We start from the raw sequence: 22,328 nt of genomic DNA on the forward strand, positions 1-22,328 counted from the left end.
GAAGGTTGACATATATACCACCTAATTCTTATATATTTACATATCTAACCTCTAAGCTAAATTTTTAAACACCTAAATGACCATCATATTAACTCTTTACTTTAATACGCCTCATTAACAGGTATTATACATTTGTAAAACTTGAAATATAAGTACTAGACATGTGAATAGCAATTGTGGCATGCACGCAAATCTTTCCCAATGAAATATCCTCACATTGTGACAAAAAACAAACAATAACATTCAAATAAGAAATGTGCCTCGTGAAAAAAGAATTCTAGGAAGCAACATACATTTCCAACAATCTCAACTAAATAATACCTTTCATTTCTGCCCAATTAAATAAAACCAAAGGCAATACCATATAAACTATAGCACTAAATTGAAAATATTCCTCACCAAACCAGACGAATAACTCTCCACTCCAATCTCCAATATAATTCCTCTTTTTACATTTGCAATCACCCAGCCGATCTCTCCCGCCAATCCAATCCCTGCTCCAAATGGCTCAATCAACCCCTCAGCGAAATTATTTACAGAAAAATGCACTCTTCCAACATTTTGACAGTCAGCCCCCTCATATTCCATGAAATCACAGCTCTTAATGGCAGACTATCAGCAGGCAATGCAGCTTCCAGCTTCTTCTACAGATCCAAGTTGAAGCATGGTGCAGAAATCATCCCTCCGATCTCCGCCAATACGAACTTCTATACGGGTTCCAGTGATGTGAATTGAAAGGTTTTTCCTGTTGGCTGCTGTTGCTGCTAGCTTGGGTTCGGGTCGAACTACTTGCGCCATAAGAGCCATAGTTTTTCTTCATAGTCCTCAACTCCTCCTCAATATCATATTGTTGGCGCTAAACAGGCAAATGACCGTTATACAGTTTGTCAATGAAAAAATGAAACAATTTCGCCCAAAAAAGAAAAAAAGGGCAATGATTTCTATTTGTTCATACTAGGAAGGTTATATAACGAGAAAAATGTCAAAACAGTTTTTAAATTTGAAGGCAAAACAACATTAAATCCTAGTGATAAAATAAAGGAAATTTTACATACAACCATGGTACCACTAAATTCCTGTGTATTTACAATATCTATTATCTAAACTTCAAAATTTACCTATATATCCCGTCCTACCTATATGAATGATTTAGATGATATAAATGTAAAAAGCAAAGTTAAGCAATTAGATATATAAATACATAGGAATTGAGTGGTATGTATGTAAATGATAAAAGAAAAAAAGCAACTACACCAAATTGCTCAAGTACATATCACTCAGTAAAATTTTTTCGATAGAAAAGGCTAACAAATTTTAACAGTATTGTCATGATCATCTTCATACAGGCAGATAGATCAGAAATGTCGCAGTACAATTGTATTTTTGCTTAAGATATAAAAAAAAATTGTCAGTGGAGTTCTGGTTAGAAGTTTCAAGTCGTAGAGTAATTTTGGTAACCTTTTGGAAATCTTAGTCCACTATAGAATAAAAAAAGAGGAATTCACATGCATACCACCCAATTTTTCTGTATTTACATATCTAACACTTAAACTTTACATTTTACATTTCTATCACCCCCCATCTTTCACAACACACAAAAATACTTTTAAAAACAAAATATAACCTTTCATGCGTAGGAAAGGTGGCATATAAATATGCAAAAATTGAAATTAAGGCGTTAGATATGTAAACACGTAGGATTTGAGTAGTATATATGTCAATGTAAACATAAAAAACAACATGGCTCTCTAATTACTGAGCTATATTAGCACTTTCTATACCATATGTTGAGGCCTTGGACTTGAAAAATGCTTAATTATCTGTTCTTTTAAAATCTCTTTTTTTCAACAGAACAGGTTCTTTTGATGTAATCAAAAGTTTATCATATTTCATATAGTCATTTAATTTATGATTAAAGTGCAAAAATAGACCCCTAACTACACGCATGGGTCCATTTTAGTCCATTTTAGTCCTAGAGTTTATAAAGATGTGAAATTAGACGTCGGTCCGTTTTAATGGGAGCTAAAGTAGTCCCCTCTGTGAGGACTATTACAACTCATATTAAAGGAGTTTGGGGATTAAATTGACATTTTTATAACCTCTTAAGACTAAAATAAATCCCCACAAAGAGTTAAGGGACCATTTTTGCACTTTTCTCGTTCAATTCTACATATTTAAAGGTTAAAATGGGTATTTCTAATCCTGATGAAACCTTAAAATCCAATTAGCCAAGTAATTATCACATGAAATTCAACTCATTGAATCAGCCTATCAAAAAAAGTAGCCAACAACTCCAATATCGAACAATAAATATGTTCGAGTTTCTGAAAATATAAATTTCAAAGTACCTTCGATGGGTCTATGAGAATCGCATATGCCTCCCCGATCATCTTGAATAATCTAGAAGCATCCGAGTGGACTTCTTCCGCAATTTCTCTCCAAACTCCATCATCACCATTCTCACTTCGAGCTAGGAATTGACCGGCCTGTATCGATTAAATCGTTATAATTTTTTCTCTCTGATAGTAGAAGTAAGAAAAATAGTGGAAATTTTATCAATACCTTATCAGGATGATGCCTCAGTGCAGCTTTGCGATAAGCTTTCCTCACATCTGTAGTAGAGCATGAACTTTCAATTCCCCTGTATTAAGAGATAAGTGGCTATATTAGCAAAATTGAAGTAGTTTTTATGCGGCATGCTAAGAAAATTGAAATAAAGTAAAGTGCAAAAAAAGTCCCCTACATAATATAACTAGCAAACATAGATACTAATCATATGCCTAAACACAAAAAAAAAAAAAAAAAAAAAAAAAAAAAGGTGAGGCAACAAGTATGAAGAAACAATGCTTAAAAACCGAAGATTGTTCGCTACCATGCTAAAGCTGACAGGGCTTACAATATCATATACATATTTAATGTTGCTCCTTTTCGGGCCTCATCTTCGACTCTCGAAAGCCTCATTCGAGCTTGATTGAGATCTTCGAAGTTACTGCTCGATCTACCAAGGGATCCACTAGCACTGTTTTTATCATCCGAATGCACCTCAAGAAGAGAAGTCAACTTTTGAAGATCAGTGACTGCCTGCCCATAGTCTCTAATCATTTCATGTAAAGTGGCTCTTCTAGAAATTGCCTGCAAGGTCAGCATAATATTCTAAAGCTGTTAACTATGCTCACCAAAGATGAAAATAAGGGGCATTTACATACAAACCATCCATTCCTATGTATTAACAAATCTAGCACCTATACTTTCCTTTGTTTACACTTAGCCACCTCAATCTTTCATATCACATAAAAAATACCACTATTTTAATCTTTTAAAGTGAAGTACACCTTTTCATGCATAGGTAAAGTGGTGGTATATATATTTTTGATGTTAGATATGTAAATATATATGAATTAAGTAGTATGTATGTAAATCTTCGTTAAAAATAAAATGATGTGCGGTTTAAGAATGAAGTAACAGGATATGTGGTCCTCAAAATGGGCAATTTATCAACAAAAATTAAGTTTTAAGTAAAGTGTCAAAATAATCCCCTAACTATTTATATGGGGTCATTTTAATCACGGAGCCTATAAAAATGTCAAGTTAGTCCTCCAACTCTTTTAATATGGGCTTAAATAGTCCCTAGGGAAAATTAATTTAGCCCCCATTAAAAGAATCTAGGGACAAAAGTGACATTTTTATAGACACTAGGACTAAAATGTCTTCCGACAAATAGTAAGGGGACCATTTTGACACTTTTCTCCCCCAAAAATTACAGGCACAACATGAATAAACTAAAATTCTGCTATATACTTGGTTTTCGATGTGACACTACGCTAATTAAGAAACCACTAGTAAAGCAAACTGACAATGCAAAAGATCACAAACCCTTTTATAAGTAGAGTCGAGAGCAATAGCAAGACTGCAATCCGCAATAGCATCAGTAATTTGGCCCAGAGCTTGGTATGCAGCAGCACGGTTGCAGAAACATATTGCCGTAAAAGGACGGGATTCCGTATTCAATGTTAAAGCAGCTGTATAAAGCTCCACAGCCTCCAGATGCTTTCCTGCTTGAAATGCTTCATTTCCTGCAGTCTTTGGAAGAAGATGCACTAATAAATCAACTTGGATAATTTTTTTTTCGAAGATTTAATAATTTCTATGTATTTACCTAAACTTCAATTTTTACATATATGCCACCATGCTTATGCATGCAAAGATGTATTGCACTTTTTAAAAGTTAAAATAGTGGTATTTTTAATGCGAAATAAAGGATTTGGTTGGTATAAATATAAAATGTAAAGTTTAGGTGTTAGATCTGTAAATACTAAATACATAAGAATTGTGTGGTATGTATGTAAATGGCTCTTTTTTATGGAAATAAGATTCATTGAATACAGAAAAGGGAAACTTGATTATTTTATAAACAAGGACAAGTGTTGAATGTCGCTGACGCACTTTTTAGGGGACCGCATGCATAGAAATAGTTGTTACATGCGAAACAGTGGCCTGAAATTAATTTAAAGGCGCATTTAGAGCATAAAATACAATTCTAATGCATTTCTATATTTCAAGCCTAAACTTTCATATTCACACACATAGTGCTCAAATCTTTAATATCACATCACGAATAACACTACCACTTTTTAAAAATAAAATACACTTTCGAATGCATAGGTTTAAAACACCAAAAAGTGCTATGTATGTAAATATGAAAGTTTAGGTGTGAGATATGCAAATACATAAGAATTGTGTGATACATATCTAAATTTCCCTAAATTAAAATGTCGAAAGAGAGAGAAGCCCTGAACCACTAAATGCTCTCAGAGGAACCACATAAGATTTTGTTGGAATTGAGAATAATGCGGAATATTTTTATTGATATGAAGAAGGATATAAATAACCCTTACATGAATCTTAGGATAGGAAAGAAAATAAAAAAAAAAATAACAGGAAAGAAAAGATATAACTCCTAATAATCCAATTAATCAATTCATATTAATTGTTTTAGTAATAAAGTAAACAACATAAAATAGAAAAATCTAAATTAGAAAAGGAAAAAATCAAATCTAAAGAAATAAGTTTAACCTTCGTTACTTCTAACATGAATAAATTATTTCCTAATATAACTTAAAACACTTTCCCTCAAGTTGAACCATAGTTGAAATCATGTTCAACTTAGATTTGAAAACATCAAATAATGGATGAGGAAGATCCTGTGAAGTGGAACTTCTTCATTCGTACTGCGATTATTTTTTACTGTGGTTCCTGTAGTGTCTGTAGGTAGGCAGAATACTTCTAGAGGTAATGCTGCAAGGAAGTTTGTAGGAAAGTAGATAACCTGTAGGAAAAATTTACTTCTAGTTGACTGCAGCTGTCTTTGACTGCAGTTCCTACAGTGTTTGTAGGCAGACATAACACTTACAGGTAATGCTGCAGGGGAGTTTGCAAGGAAGTAGACAACTAAAGTTGTCTTTGACTGCAGTTCCTGCAGTGTTTGTAAGTAGATAGAAGGTTTCTACAAATAATGTTCTAAGAGAGTTTGCAGAGATATAGACAACCTGCAGGAAAAACTAATTTCAAGTTGATGTAGTTATCTTTGACTGCAGTACCTGCAGTGTCTGTAGATAGGCGGAAAACTCCTATGGGTAATGTTGCAGAGGTGTTTGCAGGGAATAGACAACCAACAAGAAAAATTGTAGGGTATGACCTGCAGAAAAAAGAAAAAAATTCGAAGGCAAGACTTGCTGCAGAAAAAAGTACCAGAGGACCTGATACATAAAAAACTCAAGAGGATGACCTGCTGCAGGAATAATTTCAGTGGAGGACTTGCTGCCGGAAGCGCTCTGCAGAGGGATTTGCTGAAAGAAAGATTCCGGAGGAAGCTTTGATGCAGGAAAGAATCCGAATGAGGGCTCGATGCAGGAAAAATTTGCAGAGGGTCTGATGCAGAAAAAAGGCACCAAAGGAGGGACTGCATAAAGCGCTTTGGAGGAGGCCTGTTCCAGGAAAAGGTTCTAAAGGAGGGATGTTGCAGAAAAATTTTTCGAAATAAGTCTGCTGCATCGGTTGCACCCAAGGCTTCCTCCTTATCAGGCTTTGACGAATAAAAACTACAATGGCTTTATAAGAAAGCCAAAAATAGCAAATGGAAGCATCAAGGGTGCCTCCCTTTAGAAAGCATAACTCTAATGGAGATCATTCCCAACCATTCCACCATATACGTAACCAAGTGCAATTCCAGATGGAATTTCCATGTAGAAAGCTACATGCCAAACTGTTTTCTGTGATGCAATTGCATTGTTCAATTGATGGAGCTGTGAGGCTTATGAATGAAGCTTCACTTTTTGCTAAGGGTGCAAAATATTGGAGATGCCACTAGAAGTCCAACCATAAACGCAGATGAGAGGACACCATCTTCAAAATTGTTGAGGTCGAAGTCACCTTGAATTCCACCTTATGATATGCAAATACCGCTCTCCACGCATTTGCTTTGTCTACCACTTACACCATTGCTTGCAATCATTCCTTGATCAACATAATCCAACATATTAGTTACACAAAACATCACGAGCCACAAAGGCTTCTCGACACAACCAGGGCTCGGCTCGCGCTCCTCACTGCGTAGGGGGATTGCGATTGCCATTTCCGTCGGGGCTGAAGCAGCTGGAGTGGTCGGCAGGGAGGTCTAATGGCTAGAAAATCATGCAAAAGAGATAAGCGATTGAAACAGAGATTTCCACTATGAGTGATAAAGTCGCCCCTACTGTCGAGGTTGGATTCAACTCTCTGGTGGAATCCAAAACACCTTCTAAAGATAGCTCAAAATTGGAGGAGTTTACCATGATTCCGACTGAGCCAAAGGAGTTGGTTGAGATTTTGAGACATAAAGCCGACTGACAAAAGTAACAAAGGAGATCTGTAGGCAAACTTGAAATTAGAAAGCCGGACTGCTGGAAATCTGGACAATGGCAGAAAATATGGGAAGCCAGATTGCTATAAACCAGGAATCGGACTGCTGCAGGGAACAAGCGCCAAAAAACTGTGGGAAAGACCTACAGTGAAGGTGGCAGGAAAGCTGCAGCTCTAGGGAAAGTTGTACCTCCAGTGGTAAGGACCTATAGAAAAATCAAAGAAGCCAAAATGTTGAAGAGCAGGAAGAGCTGGTCGGATGCAGAGCAAGCCAGTGGCTGGGACAACTAGCCAGAGGGGATGACTGCTAGGAAAAATTGCGAGAGGCTCTACAATTAAGGAATGCGGCTATTGTAGATTAGCCCGGTGGTTGGGATCTAGGGTTAGGCAGGAGGTCGGGATCTATGGTTAGGTGAAGAAGAAAATAAATCATTGTTTCAAATACCAAGACAATTGCCCCTCCCGTCCCACATGGCGGATGGCAAGAAGGGAGTTCGATGGTTCTGGAAGGAGGACAGGTGGCTAGGATACGAAATTAAACTCTGATACCATGTTAAAATTCAAAATATTTTTATTGATATAAAAGAGAGTATAAATAACCCTTACATAAATTCTAGCATAGAAAAGATATGACTCCTAATATCTCTAATTAATCAATTCATATTAATTATTTTTGAGATAAATGAAACAACATAAAATAGGAAAGAAAATATGTTTAATCCTCATAACTTCTAATAGGAATAAACTATTTCCTAAGATAACTTATAACAGATTTTGAGTCATAATAAGCAATAATTAAATTAAGCAACTTACTAAAAGACTAGAATGGTTTTAAATACCATATAATTCATAAAAAGTGGGTAACATAACATTCTAATTGACTTGTATGATTCTCCGGTGCATGATTTGTTAGTTTTAAGACTATATATGCAATGATCTCACAAATCCTTGGATTAATAAGTTATGTCATATAATAAAAATTTACATTTCTTTTAATCAAAATTTACATTTGGCATTTGCTCGCAACAAAATATTGAAACTTCTTCAACAATCTAATTACAGTTTTAATAAACTATATATGCAGTACTGTTTTATCAGTATCATTTTCCATGTAATTTGTTGTGCATACAACACCAAAAATTGCTCCTTTTTTTCATACTTAAAATTTTAAAAAAAAACCTAAAAAATAAGGCAAAAAATTTAAAACAACCAGCATCAATAGAAAATGGGGGGAAAAAGAACAAACAAAATACTTGAAAAGTGATTCAATGATGAAAAAATAATTACTTTTAGGCGTAGAAGCTCGCATACAGTGACAAAAAATGATGTGGAAGCTTCCGGATACCTATTCCAATATCCAAAAAGCAATTATTTACTTAAAGGAAATAAAAAAAGCAACTCATTAAATATGAAAGTAATCACAAAGCAGAGCTCAAGTAATACTTGTCGATATCAGGCTTCATTTTTTCGAGTTTCTGAAGTAGCTCATTAGCCTCCTCAAGTTTTCCTAAATAAAAATAAGATTTCGAGATGATGCGCCAACGCCAAAACCTAGCATGGGACTTTTTAATAGATTTGGAACAATTTCTGTCCATAGACTGAGAATCAGTTTCAGTAACACGAGAATTCTTCTCGGCAAATTCCAGTGTCTGCTCACACACCTGAATTGCTTCATCATAGTTCCGTAGCTGTTGGATTGCCAAATTATAAGAATTTGGAAATTTATATAAATAGCACACAATTCTTATGTATTTACTTATCTCACACTTAAACTTTCATATTTACAAACATAACATTTTGGTGCTTTAAAGCTATGTATGAGAGGATGAATTTCACGTTTAAAAAGTGGTAATAGTGCTATTTTTAACTTGATATTAAAGATTTGAGTGCTATGTGTAAATAAGAAAGTATAAGCGTGAGATATGTAAATACATAAACAAGCTAAAACATCAATATAATTCATTACCTCCAAATCTTTTTGTACCAATTACTAAAGCAGGTGCAGAGGGAGAAAACTTACAAAAATTAAAATTGAATCACAATAAGAACAAAATAGCGTAAAAACATTGCGAACCTTCAGTAGAGCCTCAGCCTTCATTTCTAACAAGATTTCTGACTGAGGAGCAATGGAGAGTGCCTCGGAGACCATTTCGAAAACTTTAGCTGCATCGTCTGGAGTCCATTTTGTCAAGAAGATGGAAGATTGATCCATTAAATTATTCAATTTCTGTCACAAGAAACAATGCCTGAAAATATCAGAAGTGCACTAATAAATAGAAAAAAATATGGCATTTATTGTGCAGAGAAATGAGAGAACTGTGACGTGTCAAATTAAAAATTCAAAATCACATCAAATGAAGAAGATACTAATTGTTCAAGAGTTTAGCAAGTATATGATACGATATGCACTTCATCAAATACATTAGACTAAATGACACTCATAATCAACTAATAAGTTCTAACAACAATAAATTAAATGCAACCTATGAAACACAGACACTTCGGAATGGCCTTTGTATCCATGTTGGACACATGTCAGACAAGGCTCCAACATGCCCCAACATGCGTCTGACGCATTACAAACTATTAGGAATATTTTATTGTAGATTAAGGTTTCTGACACGGTGAGACATGGTAAGGACATGATGAGATACAACAAGAACACAACAAAGATACGGTGGGACATTTATAAATGCTAGTGTGATCAAATATAAATTTTTTAAATATTAATCATGTTTAGTTCATTTTATTAGTAGAAGCCCTTCCATGAAATTATATTTAATTCTATGATGTCTTCAATAGAAAATAACATAAAAAATATAAATATTTAATATTGATAATTTATTAAATATAAACATATGTCCACGACATGTCGTCCTCTCCTTTTGAAATTATGTCGTGCCGTTGTGCCCATGTCATGTCTTAGCTGTGTACACATGTCTGTGTTTAAATTTCATGGGATGCAATTCATTCAAAATAAATAAAAATTTGCAAATTAAAAAAATCTCAACTATAAAAACCACGATAAATGCCACTGGGATGCCTGCACCCAAGGCTTACTCCCTTCAAAAGCCGCAGCTTTCCACTTGTTCCTTCACTTGCTCAAGCAATCTGGATAGCCAACTCCAACAAAAATGCAAAGATGTTCCTAGTCAACCCATTAGTTACCTCATATCTTGCGAAAAGCTGCCTTAATTGGGCCAACTCCTAGCCTTTCAGCATGATAAACTATCCAACTCTAGATGCAAGAAACTCGTGATGATCTACTCTATGCATGCAAAGCACTCGACAAACACACTAGCCTCAATCTATATCGCCCTGACTTTTTTTTTAATACATCTGATTGCCTATGTCTCTTCCCTCTCACCTCACACGTAACACCAAAAAACATGCAATCACCTATAATAACCAACCACTAGTCATCATTCATTGATCTCAAGCTTTATCTCAAGTGACCGCCATCGCCAAGGATGAGCTTCCCTTTGTTGGGTCCATTATGATGTCTTTTAGATTCCTAGAGTTTATACAAGATCATGGCATAAATAATAATAATCTAATGACGTCTCTTTCAAATCTATCTCAACCATCTCTATAAATTTTTAAATATAATGTATGCATGCAATCAGCCTATCTGATTCAATGTCTCAACAAGCAGAAAAAGAGTAGCTAACCTTGATCCCAAAGAAAGTTGCCAAAGCCTTCAATGGTTCAAGCCCTGATGAGGAGTGACTCACCAAGATGTTGATTTTATATTTGTATAAGATATTTAGGAATGTTCTTAAAAAAAATTAGACTCAAGTAACTTTGCATTTAGGGCAAAGTTGTGAGACCTAGCACCAAAAGTTCGTAAGTTCCACTCCCAGACTTCTCAACTGGCTTCGAACTCAAACTAAATAATTCAACACTAATGAAGCCATACCATTGTGTTTACAAGGCAAGATCAATCCGGTATTTCCTTCCAATATCAGAATGATGAGTCCTAAAAGTAAACATCCTCAATAATAAAGCAAGAAGCACTAGTTCTTGATCTTTAGGGCTCAATGGCATAACTTTCACCATTACATTTGAATACACAATTTCATAAGGCCTTCAAAGTTAATTATGATAAATATTTAAATCCCCAGGCTACCTCCTTTATATCACGAGAAAATAAGACATCCTCAAATCATTCCTCTAACCAAAAAGGATATGTCACACATGGATCATAGAGTTGATTCAAACCTTCAGAGACTTAAGGTGCTATATTCCGAAGTGTTTTTATATGAAGGAAGCATAGAATACAATTCTTGGGTTGGATAATAACCTAATAAAGTCTTATATATGTTCTTAAGCAACTGCATAACCCCATAAGTCCCACAAACATCCTCAAACTAAGCCATTACCCCATCAATCTAATAAAAATTCTTAAGTTGGACCATAACTCCATCGATCCCACATACATCCTTAGGTTAGTCTATAAACCCATAATCTAGTAAGTCCCACTTCCCGGGCCTTTATATACACATAGCTGTAAGCCCAAAACTTTTTAATATCTGAACACATTTGCTAGGTAAATCTTATGATCACTAAAAGCAAACCCACCTTTCTTTGAGCATAAGGCAATGCTTTGAAGAGTCAACAAGATAGTTATCTCATTAAAGAAAACCATGGATACGACATATAGCCCTCTACTACACGGGCATAAACCCTCGAGAATCGAGTCTCATAATGAAGACATCTCGCGATATAAAGTTCTTGCCATGGTTATTAAAATCAAATCGGATATTGAACCAAAAGGAGTCCAATTTTCAAATATTAAATTGGGATTAAACAAGATGATGTATGAATATTATAATTATTTTAATAGGATTCAAATGATGTAATAAGAACACAATAATAATATTTTCACATATTCAATATACAATATTCTAATTTACAATAGCTTATTCTTAAATATTGTAAATAAAATTCTACAATAAAATTTCAAACATGATATTTTAGTTATTTTCGTCTTTTTAAATATAAATCTTTAATTTCTAACCATCCAATGGAATCAATACGCCAAAAATTGATCAAAATAAGAGTCCTCTGACTCATAAAAAGTCAAACCTCTTCACTGATTCAACAGTCAATTCAAGATAATTCTTTGCGAGAACCAATCGAAGGACATGTTCATAATTAAAATAGTTGGACCGACCGGTTTGGTTCAATTTTTAAAACATGTTTATGCCCAATATACCTTAAGATGCATCCTATTTTAGTGGGACAAAATTCATATTGGACAAGTAAACTAACTATGCCAATACCTCGAAGTGAGAGGCAATCATGTACTAACACCTTTGAATGCACTACTCCATTCGTTATGCCCCTGAGTCAACTTTGATTGAAATAGTAAGCACATTGCATTATACCTTTAACATCACGTCTTGAACCTCTAAATCATAATAAACCACACAAGACCTTGAATACCTCATTCATTCAAGAACATTGGCATTCCCTTTGAAGGTACATGCTCATACGCTTTGTTGTATTGTCACATGAACCTATTCAAGACATCTAATAGAATGTACCTTAGATTACTTGGATGATGCAGCCTTCCAACCTTCTATAAATGATAAATTGAATCCAACAAGTTGGCCCAAAGAGACAAAGGAATGGGATTTTCATTGAGTTTACCATCCATCGTCATCTATTTTCCCATATACAAACTCAACTTTCAACCACCAATCTAGATCACAACGATGTCATCAACCAGGGATGTTCTAAAACTTTGAGCTAGCATTTAATTAAAAATATAAGTATACGATCATTAAAAACCTCAAAAATAAACGTCAGTCAGCATTATATGTTAAGCGGGAGAAATAATTGAGAACTAACATTAGTCCTTCTTTGAAACATCATGATGCTTATTGTTCCTTCCTTGAAAATCCAAAAGAGTTAGAAGGAAAAATATAATGAATCACATACTAGCCACGAATCCTTACATTCATTACAAGCATTCACTAATGACAAAAGTAATTTTTCATGCTAGTATGAGACGAGGGCTTGTGATCTACCAAATTTTGATATGGATTCTATAAGGCGAAGGCAAGTAACCCAATTTGGATTTAGCCTTTAAAACTCATTTAATCACTGTTTAGGGCAAAAATTATTTTATTTTAGCAATTAATTAATTAAGCACTAGTTAAGTGAAAAGTATATAAAAACTCTCAAGATAATGCAAATGAAGCATACCATAATCAAATGGTGCACAATATTTTGAAACTATGCACCATGTCAATGTTCTAACATAGGTAGTAAGCTTCGCTGCATCATGTGCCATGGTGCACTATTTTGCGTCATTAAAAACTATAATTTTATCAAATATAAATATACAGTTACCCATCATTGTGTTATCGCATTTGAACATAACCGGTTATAATTATCCCTTAAATTATTCTTTCGATGAAATTTTAAAAATTTCTATAACGAGAGATTTATACTTTCCCTAACCATTGAATCATGAAAACTAGAAATACATAAAAAAGATAATTAATATGCACAATAGCAATAATGTCTATAACTCTCAATTAAAATATTTTGCTCCAAAGACAAAGAATTTCCTAACAACATATTGCTACTTGGATTTAGCTTTACATCTATCAACATCAAGCTAAAAGAACAAATAGTGAAGAGAGAAAATCACGTGATGTTTTCAACTAGCACGAGAAAGGTTCTTCAAGGAGCAATTGTTCAAATTTCATCGTTGAAGAAAAAAACAACTGATTTCATATTTATAATAAAAATCTAAAATCTGCTTAGTTGCCAATATTTGTTGAGAATAGATGTTGGGGTGAAGGGTTATAGCAAATTATGATCATTGATTTCTTGAAAAAATAGGTATTAAAGTTTTGAGTGCAACGAACAATTTAACCTCTACTTAGTCCAGTAAAAAATTGATGAACAAGTTAAGGTTCAAGCAAACTAGAGAACTTTCAGTTCAACAAGAAATTTTCTTTTAAACAATTCAGTAAGCCAACTGGATTAAAATCTTAATCCACTAAAATGTTCCCCTTTAACAGTCATATAAGTTTTTCATAAATGAATACTATTGACTGGTGATCCAACTAAATTTAGTAAAGAAAAACACAAAATATTATGACAGCTTTAAGAACAAAGGGACAATTCCAAGACCAATTAAAAGAAAATTCTACCTGAGTTTTTTCAATGCCATCAATGGCCTCTAATAGAATTTTCTGGTCAGATTTTGCCTCCTTGTCTAATTGCAAGACCTTCTCAAAATGTTGCAGGGCATCTGCAGTCTCTCCAAGAGAAAGATGGATACTACAAAAATGAAAAAATAATAAGATTTCTTAGAAAAATATAAGCTGTGAAAGTGAATTAAAAAAGGGGCATTCACACATAGCCCACAATTCTTATGTATTTACATATCTCACACCTATACCTTCATATTAAAACACATAAAACTCAAATCTTTAATATCAAATCAAAATTAGCACTATTATCACTTTTTAAAAGTGAAATACACATTTTCATGCATAGGTTTGAAGTACCAAAGTGGTATGCATGTAAAAGTTTACGTGTGAGATATGTAAATACATAAAAACTTTGTGCTGTGTATGTGAATTTCCCTTTATTTTATGAACAGCACGTTCAATATTCCTTTTTTTTCTTTTCATTAACAGTTCTAATATATGAGATTACTAAAGTATAAGACAGAGATAATTAAAAAAAAAATGAAATGCAAGCATGTGCACAATTAGGAAAATAAAAAACACGAATCACGTACTTCCCAGCCCTTACTCGGGCTCGAAGAAAGCTAGGATCAATTGTGATAGCCATCTTACAGTCATCAAGTGCTTCCCTCAACCTTCCAAGTGACATTCGTGTAGCTGCACGATTACTATAACACAACATCAAAGCTCTACTGCAGCCTTTAGAAATTTCCTCGAAAGAGAAAGAGTCCACTCCACGACTATAAAAGTCTTCAGCTTTAGAAAGATTTCCATCTGCATAAGCTTGATTACCTCTGTACCATAGAAAAGAAAGATTAGTGTCAAACAACCACCACTAAATAAATATGGAGGATTTAACTGCATTAGCACTCAATAATTATGTGTTTACATACCTAACATCCAAACATCAATTTTACATATAAGCCACCTTACCGATGCATGAAAAGGCGTGTTTCACTTTTTAAAAGTTAAAATGGTGGCAATATTTGCGTGATAAAAAAGATTTAGGTGTTAACTAAGTAAATACATAAGAATTGGGTGGTATGCATGTAAATCAACCATAATTTATTAGTGCAAAATGGATGTTTTGAATAAGGTAAGGAAAAAAAAACATGAGAAGTGTAAGAAATTTGAAAAAATATAAAGAGAACCTGAGTCGCCACTTTTCACAGGTTTCTTCTGCAGAATCCTGTTTAGATTTTGTAGCATTAAAATTTTCTTCTCTTGCACCATCAAAAATGTCTTTGTGCTCTTGTTTGGTATCAGTGGGCACTGTTGCATTTGGAAAAAGAAATGTATTTGAAGGTCGAGGAGCCAAAGGCTGCTTAAAATTACGATGTGATTCCTCACCACCTTTTATTTTGATTTTCCGTCGGTGATTCCGTTTCGATACTGATGATGGGCCTTGAACAGATGTAGCAGCAAACATAAAATTGGATTGGCCAGCATCTTGTGAACAAGAATTTAACGTGAATTTACCCTTGTAAGTAGGCTCTTTTAAGCTTGAGTCATAGCTGAATGATTCTGATTCTATAGATGAAGATTTTGCTTGAATGACAGAGTCAAAATTATCATTTATGGCTTCAAGGTTTCCTTTCTGAAGTCCTGAATTCATTTCATCCACAGAAGTAAAATGTCTCTCAGAAGGAACTCTAAAACAAGAATCTGCTTCTTCATGTTCATGAAAACTTTCATTAATGTCAAAAACTGATTTTTGAGCATCATTTGATACGCATCTTGAATCAAAATGGATGGATTTGTCAGTTTCAACATGTGCATCCAAGCACAAGTTAGATACTAAAGTCTCCTGATAAGGTGAGTAATCCATTGGTGAATCTGCGCCAGTAGAATCTTGCTCTTGATTTTCCTCAAGACCCTTATCCACAGAACCAAACTGTTTAGCTATACTTGGGTGTATTGGAGTAGATTTCCTTGCTTTAGATCTTTTATTCTTTACCCGGACGTTTTTAGAATCTTCCTTAGTCATGTTCTTTTGCGGTTTAGTGAAGAGACTCTCCTTGGTCAACAGAGAAGAATCAAGCTTTTGACTTATAAATTCCATGGGCATGTCTGATCCGGCACGCATGCTGGTGAAATATAGATGATTCATAGAATTCTGGAAGCTGGGTAGTGCAGAAGAAAATGATGTAGGTTCTGCATTCAGCCCACAGGAGTTATGGGCCTGCAAGGGTGTGACTTTTGAACCATAATCTTCTTTGCTCGGACGTGAACTTAAGTTGGGAGCTGCATTGTTATCATGATTGTTCCAAGTATTTCCCGGATTATTTTTCTGAGAATCATCCTCATTGGCTAAGTTATTCAACTTCATGTTCTTCATTTCATCAGGAAGCTTAGAAATTGAACTCTCCTCAAAACTTTGGAACGACAAATTGCCTGAATTAGCATTTTTCCTCATACCTCTACCAAATACGAAAACACCATTATCGTCATTCCCAAGCTCCCCAATATCTGAGCTATGTAAGTTTTGTTTTTTCAACTCCCCAGGAAACATAGAGCCGCCCACATTATTACCTGAAGGAGAAGTCTGACTGAACTGAGTTTGTTTCTTTAAACTGCTCTCAGCACCTGCATCATAATCTCCACGAGACACACCAACAGAACTATCTAAGTTCAGCTTCTCCATTTTCTGAGGTAGCTTTGATAAGGTGCTGTCCAAAAAATTGAATGATGAACTCTTGCTTGCACGGCTGCTATTATTTGCACCACTCCCAAATACAAAAACACTTGAATTCTTGTTCCCATTTTCACCATTCTCAGAAGAGTCAATCTTGAGCTTCATTAAGTCTTCAGGTAACTTGGAAACTGAGAAAAATGAGCTTCCATTGGAGCACATGGTTGAGTTCTGATCTAAATTAACCTTTGTCTCTGCAAAGCGTCCAAATACATCTACACCACTGTCTGCCTTCCGAGAGTCCACATTACCAGAGTTCTCCTGATCCTTCTTCCTGGCTCTGTCAGGTTGTTCACTACATAAACCATCACCAGGGATAAAATAAGAGTTTTTGCTTGGATGGATGCTTTTCTTCTCTCCATTCCAATGCGCAAACATACCAGACTCCGGCTTCCCACTTTTCTCGTCAACATTTTTGCTTGAATTCAATTTAAAGGTTGCATCATTCTCCAATCCCAACGACGAACCGTTGTACAAATTACCATCATTCCTTCCACTGACCCCAAAAACAAATACACCCTTATCAGAGAACATATTATCTTCAACTAGAGAGCAAGACGAACCACCCACTGGTATTCCTGTTTCAGAACTTTTTAATTTAGCGGAGTCGTCATTGCCCAAGTTCTTTGTACACGAGCTCTGCGAAGAGCTACTACTCCAGCTAGCAACTTTCTCCATTCCCCTACCAAACACAAAATTTCCCTCGCCAATATCGCCTCTACCTCCGTCACAAACATCAAACGCAGCGCCTTTACCACTCCCCACCCCAATACTGCTCGAACTAGCATTTGATCCTGACGAACCAGCGCTAAACACAACTCCTGTTCCAGAACTGGAACAATTTGATGCATCCGATACAAAAGGCTTCCATCCATATAACCGCTCCAGCACACACTGCGTCCCACTATCTTCTCCCAGATCAAAAGGAACAGCATAAAGCGTTTTCGACCTAGACTGCCCGATACCGGCACCACCATCCGATGCAGGGTTCGCGGGCGACGCACGAGAAATACCTAATCGCTTCCTCTGCTTCCGGAAACGTGGAACCGAAAGCTTCTCCGTAGTAGCCGAAACCCCTTGCCCTAGGTTCGATCGATCCATGGACGAAGAAGGATCGGGAATGCCGCCTGATTTAAAGATATGATGAGAAGGGGGTGAAGGTATACAGCCTGTAACAAACCTCTGCGATGTGTAACGATTGGATTGAACCTTATGGGAGGAGGAAGAGACAGGTGACCGAAAGTCTAACATAACGGGTGACATTTGCCGTCGGAAGACATTAACTTTCCGGCGTGCGGCGGATGTTTCCGGCGAATTGCAGGGCGGCGGCAGTGAAAGATCGAAGGGATTCGAGGAGTCGATTGGTTCTCCAAATTTGTGTTCTCCTCGCCGGCGACTTCGTGCTGAAGATCGCTACCCTTTTGCTTCGCTGCGTCGACGTGGGCAATTGGTTGGGGTTCAAAAATGGAGACTTTTTTTTTCTTTTTTATATTTTTCTATTTATTTTTAAATTGTATTTAGCGGCACACCCTTCGCGTTCAATAAATTTGCATATCTACAATTTAAATTTTATTTTTTATTTTTTATATTTATATCACCCAAACCTTTCCTTTTACATAATAAATATTATTTTTATTCAAAATTTAAATAATTAATTTTACTATTTTAATTTTTATATTCAAAATAATAATAAATCAATATCATTTTAATATTCTCATTTATCAAATTGTTGTTCGTGTTTGATTTGATTTAATTCAAATTTGCTCGTGTTAGCACGTGTTCGGCTCGAATATAAGCTACTCATCAAAGAATGACTAAAAAAAATTTAAATTATCATATTTTCAAAATAAGAAGAAATAAAATTTTCCCATTTTTTAATAACATCCAAAATAAAATATTTATTTTAATGTACTTCTTAAATTAAAAGAAATAAATTGTTTCTGTTTCCAAATGAAGGCCAGGAGCAAATAAGAAACTCATTTTAGTGTTTATATACAATTCTTATTTGGAATTACAAGTAAAAAAGAGAAGGCGGAAAAAGGAGCTTTTATGGGAAAATCCGATGATATTTAAATAGATACCACCTATTTCTTTTTTATTTACATATATAAATTCTAAATCAGAGAAATCGGTGCTCAATTTTAAAAGCATTTACATACATACCACCAAAAATCCTATTTATTTACATATCTAACCCCTAAGCTTATGTTTTTATAATTATAACAACCAAATCATTTTTAAAAATAATAAAATTTAACATTTTTAATATAAATAAATATTATATAATTATTTCGAGCTAAAACAAACACGAACAAATTTCAGCTAGTTTATAAATCGTGCTAAAAAAAAAATTATTCGTGATTGGCTCATTTGCTTAGCAAACAGAGCGAAAAAGAGCTATTCAATAAATCGAACAATGTGTTTTTTTGACAGCCCTACGATTGCATATCTAGAGCCCAAAACTTGATATTTATATTTGGTGTCATAAATTTGTGTAGGAGAAGTTGTATTTCACGTTTAAAAATATTATACTTCTGACATTTTTGATATATTGTTAAATATAAATATTTAGGTTAGAAATATATAAATAAATAAGAATTATGCGGTATGCATGTAAATAATGCTCATTCCATGCAGTGAATGTAATCTATATCATGCATCTCTAAAAACTGAAATATCTAATTATTGAAGAATTTTCTAGAGACCAACATCGATTGGTTCGATGTGGGATCTTTCTCAAAAAGAGCCGTTAGTCTTTTTTATTTATTTTATTTATTTTTTTTTTAACAGTGTAATTATCTTTTTATATCTGAAAAAGTTTCAGTTTCATCTTTTGATGAATGAGGCATAATCATTCAAAACTGTGAGCTGTCCCGTCATCATCAAATAAGGAACAAATAAGTGTGTGTTTGTTCTTAAAATAATTTATGTATTTATATTTATAGAGGGGAGAGTACAATATAATGATGTTATATTTTAGCTCTTGCTTTTAAGTGGTCCATTTTAGGGTATTTTTGATATATTACATGTATGACCTTAGCGCCCGACTGCTCCATGACTCAACATGCTAAGCTTAATTGGCTTCGGATAGGTGGGATCAGCTCGGTCGGTAGGATCGGCTTTTTCGGCTGAGCCTGATCAGCATGAGTTGATCAATCGATCTAGTCACGCTATTGATCCTTGATAACTGATGAATGACTTCTGAAAGTCTCCAGAATAGTTGGAGATACCGAGGAATTGAACCTTCATTCGGATCAATTTTCCCATAAAGGTTGGCTCAAAGTTTCTTTGTCTTGTGTTTGGCTAAACGCTTCATGTTTGGATCATCTAGCCTTTTTCAGTTCGCCTCGTGTTTTGGTCGGCTTTGGTCTTGCTGGCATGACTTTGACATTCTCACTTGGTCATATAAACAGACTAGTTTCATGATCTTTTGTCAGTGGGTCTTACTTCGTCGTACTCTTTCCTTTTGGGCTTTCTGATATTCTCAAAATCAACCCTATCACAATTTTTTTTTTATGGACATGGTGATGCTGAGATTCTCAACTCATATATACTTTTTTAAATAGTTAGTTGGGGAAGAGTTAAGGTTTCTCTTCTTCCCTCTATCTTAAATTAATTCTAAAGGAATGCTATTGGTTTGTTTCATTTTCTATCTTCGTCAATAAAGCTTCTTCGCTTGGTTCCTATGCAATGGAGAGCAAGAAGGGATTTGCAAGGTTGAATCTTTGATCTTTCAGGTTCATTGTGACTAATCTCGTGCTGTTTAAATTCTCATAAACCTTGATAAGTTTTCTTATGAGTGATTAGTTTAGGTATTCTTGCAAGAACACAATTGCCTAATCCGAAATGTTTATTCACTGTATTTGTTTAGTAAGTTTAATTAACTATTTATAAGCTCACTTGTTATAGTTTCTAATTTGTGTAAATAATATTTATATATTTTGAGGGTTTGTTTATCAGTTTTGATTCATTGCATAATTTCTTTTGTATTGAAGAACTTGATATGTTTGGTCCCGCTACTTAATGAAATGCATTGGAAAAGTCTCAAACATTTGGAAGTATCATGAATCTGGGTTTTGAAAAATAACAGTTGAGTTTATTTCTCCATGCCCATGAGATTCGGTAAGTTTTACTTTATGAATCCAAAAACACTGAAACTTAAAATTACCAGTAATAACTCCTCTTTTGCAGATATCACATAGCTTTGTTTTTTTTGTTGGGATTTAGTTCGCATCCAATTCAAATAACTTAGAGCAAATAATAAGAAGATAATTTAACATTCGCCCAACTGATACAGCTTCTTATTTCTGTGAATGCGGTATACATTATGATTGTGCTAAACTTTAGGAAAGAAATTTATTCTTCTTGCACTATTTGCATATTCTTTGCTTCTCTTTTATAAGACTTTACAATTTGTGTTATTTTTAAAATCAAAATTATAAGTAAAATTTGGGTACTATTTGCCTATCTTTGTGTAAAATTATCTTTTACATGGCATTCATTTGACGTCACGAGTTAACATCAGTTAATAGCTTGATCGAAGCAAAAGCCTAAAGCCGAACATGCTCTATGTGAGCGAGAATATAGCATAATATTCGGATACTAAATTATTTGATGTTCATTGTGTTAAGGAAGAGTTTTATCAAGAGATAATAACATTTGGAAACGAAAAAAATATGATAAACTGCCAATTTTGTTGTGTTTGTTGCTCATTAATAAATTTATTTGCTTCTGTGAATTGTATGTTACGTCTGGTCGGACTTGGAAGTTAAAAGTTCCATATGAAATTTTTAAAAAGTACAATGAATAAACAATGAAATTGTGAAACGACTTGATTTGCTACTTAAAGTATAGCAGTTGTGGACATAATTCATCGATTAGCTATTTTAAGTTTAACTACAACATGCACCATTTTTTGGCTTCACATATGACTTGTTTGTTATCCATTGGCTTGCGTTAGCTAACTTCTGTGATTTCATGGGTTTGCTGATCGAGTTTTCTTCGTTATTGAAGCCAAGAAAAATTAATATTTGGCTGCTAGACATAGATAAATATTCATTATTAACTTGTAAATTATTGTGTAAACTAGTATGTGACTTAGTTCCTATCCCTTTTACCTTTATTCAACCAAAAAGAATGAACAAGCATAACAATATATTGAGTACCAACCTGTTATTTTGACCCCCAATTAATGAACTAAGGTAAAAGGGCACTTTTGTAATGTGGTACCGCTCACCTACCACATCTCACCAACCGTTCACCTACCGCTCACCTACCGCTCACCTACCTCCCACCTACCATTCTCTTGCTTCAATAAATAGAGAGAGTGTGAGGCTTAGGAGAGCAAGGGAAGAAATCTTAAGGGTGTGAGGCTTAGAAGAGGAAAGGGAGAAGATATCTTAAGCTACCACAAAGGAGAGAATAACTATAGAGTTAGAGAGGAGGAGAGCATCTTGAGGCCTTGTATCAAGGTGTCGCTTGAGAGGGAGGCCATAGAAGGAAGATGAGGGCTCATCTCTATGTAT

General features: G+C 34.6%; 1 protein-coding gene across 3 annotated transcripts; it reads right to left on the reverse strand.

The window, feature by feature from the left end:
* Positions 1-217: 217 nt before the first annotated feature.
* On the reverse strand, positions 218-18,267 carry LOC110024116. 3 transcript variants are annotated; one of them, XM_020723904.1, is made up of 12 exons: positions 15,465-18,267; positions 15,263-15,383; positions 14,666-14,905; positions 14,070-14,199; positions 8,972-9,124; positions 8,341-8,585; positions 8,185-8,242; positions 3,874-4,080; positions 2,897-3,132; positions 2,563-2,641; positions 2,349-2,486; positions 218-856 (listed from the first exon to the last, which is right to left on the reverse strand). In XM_020723904.1, the coding sequence occupies exons 1-12, from the start codon at positions 18,064-18,066 to the stop codon at positions 677-679; spliced, it is 4,389 nt and encodes a 1,462-aa protein (XP_020579563.1). In that variant the 5' UTR covers positions 18,067-18,267; the 3' UTR covers positions 218-676. The 3 variants fall into 3 exon arrangements, with proteins under 3 accessions (XP_020579563.1, XP_020579555.1, XP_020579570.1); XM_020723896.1 differs by having other exon boundaries at positions 15,263-18,267; XM_020723911.1 differs by lacking the exons at positions 8,185-8,242; positions 8,341-8,585 and having other exon boundaries at positions 15,263-18,267.
* Positions 18,268-22,328: the final 4,061 nt, after the last annotated feature.

The sequence above is a fragment of the Phalaenopsis equestris genome, unplaced genomic scaffold, assembly GCF_001263595.1.
Source record: "Phalaenopsis equestris unplaced genomic scaffold, ASM126359v1 Scaffold000002, whole genome shotgun sequence".
Lineage (NCBI taxonomy): Eukaryota > Viridiplantae > Streptophyta > Magnoliopsida > Asparagales > Orchidaceae > Phalaenopsis > Phalaenopsis equestris.

Bases quoted from the DNA above. Each gene is read 5' to 3' on its own strand.
- LOC110024116 (XM_020723896.1), bottom strand. From the start codon at position 18,066: ATGTCACCCGTTATGTTAGACTTTCGGTCACCTGTCTCTTCCTCCTCC. The intron at 14,200-14,665 runs GTACGTGATTCG...TCATTTTTGTAG, and splicing joins GCCCGAGTAAGGGCTGGGAA to TATCCATCTTTCTCTTGGAG. The intron at 2,487-2,562 runs GTATTGATAAAA...TAATCGATACAG, and splicing joins TGAGGCATCATCCTGATAAG to GCCGGTCAATTCCTAGCTCG.